Raw genomic sequence first — 2706 nt, forward strand, 5'->3', positions numbered from 1 at the left:
TGAGTGAACTAAACCAAGCAGCCAGCGCCAGGTTCATGGTGGTATTTCTGTTTGAAGGATGCAGGCTGTATCAGGCTGCTAATGCCTCGTGCTAGCTTTGAACATCCTTTCACACAAAATGTGAACCGTGCATTTAGTTCTGGATCTTATTCTGCAGTCACACTAGAAAGCAAAGACTTCAGGGGCAGCATGAGCACGAGGACTCGTGCATGTGGCATTTATTGGACTCAGATAAACTTCACTGGAACATTCGAACCCATCTTGTAAGAAGCCGAATGTTCAAAGCTGGGCGTCATTTTAGCATATTAGCAGCGTGGGGGTGCAGGAGAGAAGATATTGAGTGATTACATTTGAACGTGCGTCTCTGTGAGCTGTTAACATATTGACATTAAATACAAACGGCACTGATGTGGACGAGATGTTAGAGAAGGTAAAGATGAAGAGCGGTGGCGAGCCCGGCTGCTATCTGGGCTTTATTGGGCTCTGCTGCTGAGGCTTACTTTGCAGCCTGCATTCTAATGAGAGGAGCGAGGACGGAGGGAGTGCGGGGGGGTGGAGGGATTGTGTAACTCTGTGTTACATAACACAATATGCATGGCCTTCCCTCTCTCTCAGCAGCAGCAGCAGCAGAGAGCGGCGGGTTTAGGAGGGTGCTGGTGTTAATGAAGGCGATGTGAAGAGATGCGCGCCTCGCTGGAAAATCATACCTCATTACGGAAGCGTTTCTAATAATGCCGGTGATGAGGAGAAGTTGTTTGGGAGGTGAGGGGACGCGGAGAGCGAACCCCCGGCTTGTCTTAGATTAAAACTCAACCATCAAGTGGCATTGGAGTGGGTTTGCTGGGTAATTAATGTCGATAAAATGTTATTGCTTTCACCCTGAGCCCACCTTCGGATGGGCAGCGTTCAGCTGTCAGGCTGGACGTCTCAGAAGAGGACAGCTCACTGCTGGGACTGCACTCCACATCCTGTGCTGCTCTGCTGATTACAAAACACGTCTCATTTCCACGTCTTCCTTGCACCCAAGCTTCAGCTCTTATTAATCTTGTTAAGCTTTTTAGAGGCAGTGGCTTCGTCTGCTCGGTTTCATTCAGCAGGTTTGATTCTTGAATCACATCCTGACTTCAGTGAACAACATTCATTCATGCTTCGTATTCACACAGCTCACCGTCGCCTTCTACAACCGACTGGAAATAACATGTCAGAAAAACAGTTGTTTCAAAAGATTGATTTAATACAAAGTTCCACTCACTATGCAAAAGCTTATTTGTCCTCAGCACAGACCAGTCAGCATGTTCTCACAGCTTCTATCTGCTGTCTGACACAAGTTCAGGAATAGTTGACTTTCACGCAGAACGTCTCCTCCGTCTTCTCCTCCAGGTTGTTCACGTAGACCAGGATCTCTGCTGAGCCGGGACTCTGGCTGAGGGCGAAGCGTAATCCGATGGTGTAACTCTCGCCGCCGCCGATCTGAGCACAGAGAAAAGAACAAACACACTTTATATCAGTCTGAATGTTTCCTCTTACACATCGAACCAACCAGTGTGCTCTCTGCAGCCGTCTTAATGAACACTGAACAAAAATATAAACGCAGCCTCTGATGTTCTGTTAAATTCTTCTCACTCTTTTTTACATATAAAGATCTGTTGTTCCAACACACAGCTGGAGTGAACATCATAAAACAACCCAGTATGCATCGTATTGGAGATGGTGATGTGCAGCTGGAGAGTGAAGACCAGGGATCTGAAGTCAGTAACAGTAAAGCAGAGTTCATGGGGCTGTAGATGCTTGTTGGATGCTGTCCTACTGCTCCTGAATGGCAAAGTTGGACGTGCACCCAGAGAGCCCATAGGTGGACTAACCCTAACCCTGGCTTAACTGGAGAGTGCAGGTCGTGGTAGAACTGGAACATTTGAGGGGCCATGAGGATGATCTTCGTCTTGCTGAAATGTTGAGTGACGACTCCGTCTTTAGGACCACCGCTGATGAAATGCAGATGTGTTCTTCATTTATGCCCAAACCATCTCTCCTCTGCCTCCACGGGCCACTCTTACGATGCACAACGTTCCCCTGTAGGATGCCAACCACAACATCTGCTCTGCACAGCTCAAACCCAGATCCATCAGGGTCGTCCTCCATCCTGCTCGTGTCCACTGGATGTGAGAGGTCGTCCTCCGCAGCTCATTACGGCACTGCTTGCCTCGGCGTGGGAAACCAGATGAAGACGAAGACCAGCTGGAGCACATGTTCTCTGGTCCGTCTGTCAAACCGTCCTGTCTGGACCTGTTTCCTAGACAACAAGTGTTGGAGCTGTGGACGTTAAGGTGCCTCACTGACAAGCCAGCATCCAGCACACCTAAAGCACTCTGTAGGCGCTGGTCCAGGTGTCTGTGTCCTGGTCGGGTTATCTGACCATCGTTCTCTAAAGCCACACATGACCAGGGTGTGGATTAAACTGGGGCTAAGCTGAACCCTTTTCTAACTGGAACAACAGAAAGGAGAACTTCTCTCTAAGCCATGCATGCTGTGTTTATGCTGCTGTTCGTTGTCAGCCTGCCTCCACCTTGTATCTGGAGTCAACAACGCTTCACACCTCGATGTGACGTCACTGACTTCCTGCTGTGAGCTTCATATGTTCTGACTCTGTAACGCAACTCAAACACAAACATTCAAGATAAGAAGAAGCTCATTATTCTTACACTAAAG

The 2706-nt window shown here is 48.4% G+C and overlaps 1 protein-coding gene across 1 annotated transcript in view; it reads right to left on the reverse strand.

Annotated features, from left to right (window-relative positions):
* Positions 1 to 1213: 1213 nt before the first annotated feature.
* The window catches only part of nphp4 (nephronophthisis 4), a 198022-nt gene continuing 196529 nt past the window's right edge, over positions 1214 to 2706 (reverse strand). Inside the window, exon 29 of the mRNA XM_008280199.1 lies at positions 1214 to 1470. Coding sequence (XP_008278421.1) covers positions 1330 to 1470 — 141 coding nt within the window. The 3' untranslated portion in view covers positions 1214 to 1329. The remainder of the gene's footprint in view (positions 1471 to 2706) is intronic.

Source organism: Stegastes partitus, unplaced genomic scaffold (genome assembly GCF_000690725.1).
Source record: "Stegastes partitus isolate 25-593 unplaced genomic scaffold, Stegastes_partitus-1.0.2 Scaffold185, whole genome shotgun sequence".
In the NCBI taxonomy this organism is placed as follows: Eukaryota; Metazoa; Chordata; class Actinopteri; family Pomacentridae; genus Stegastes; species Stegastes partitus.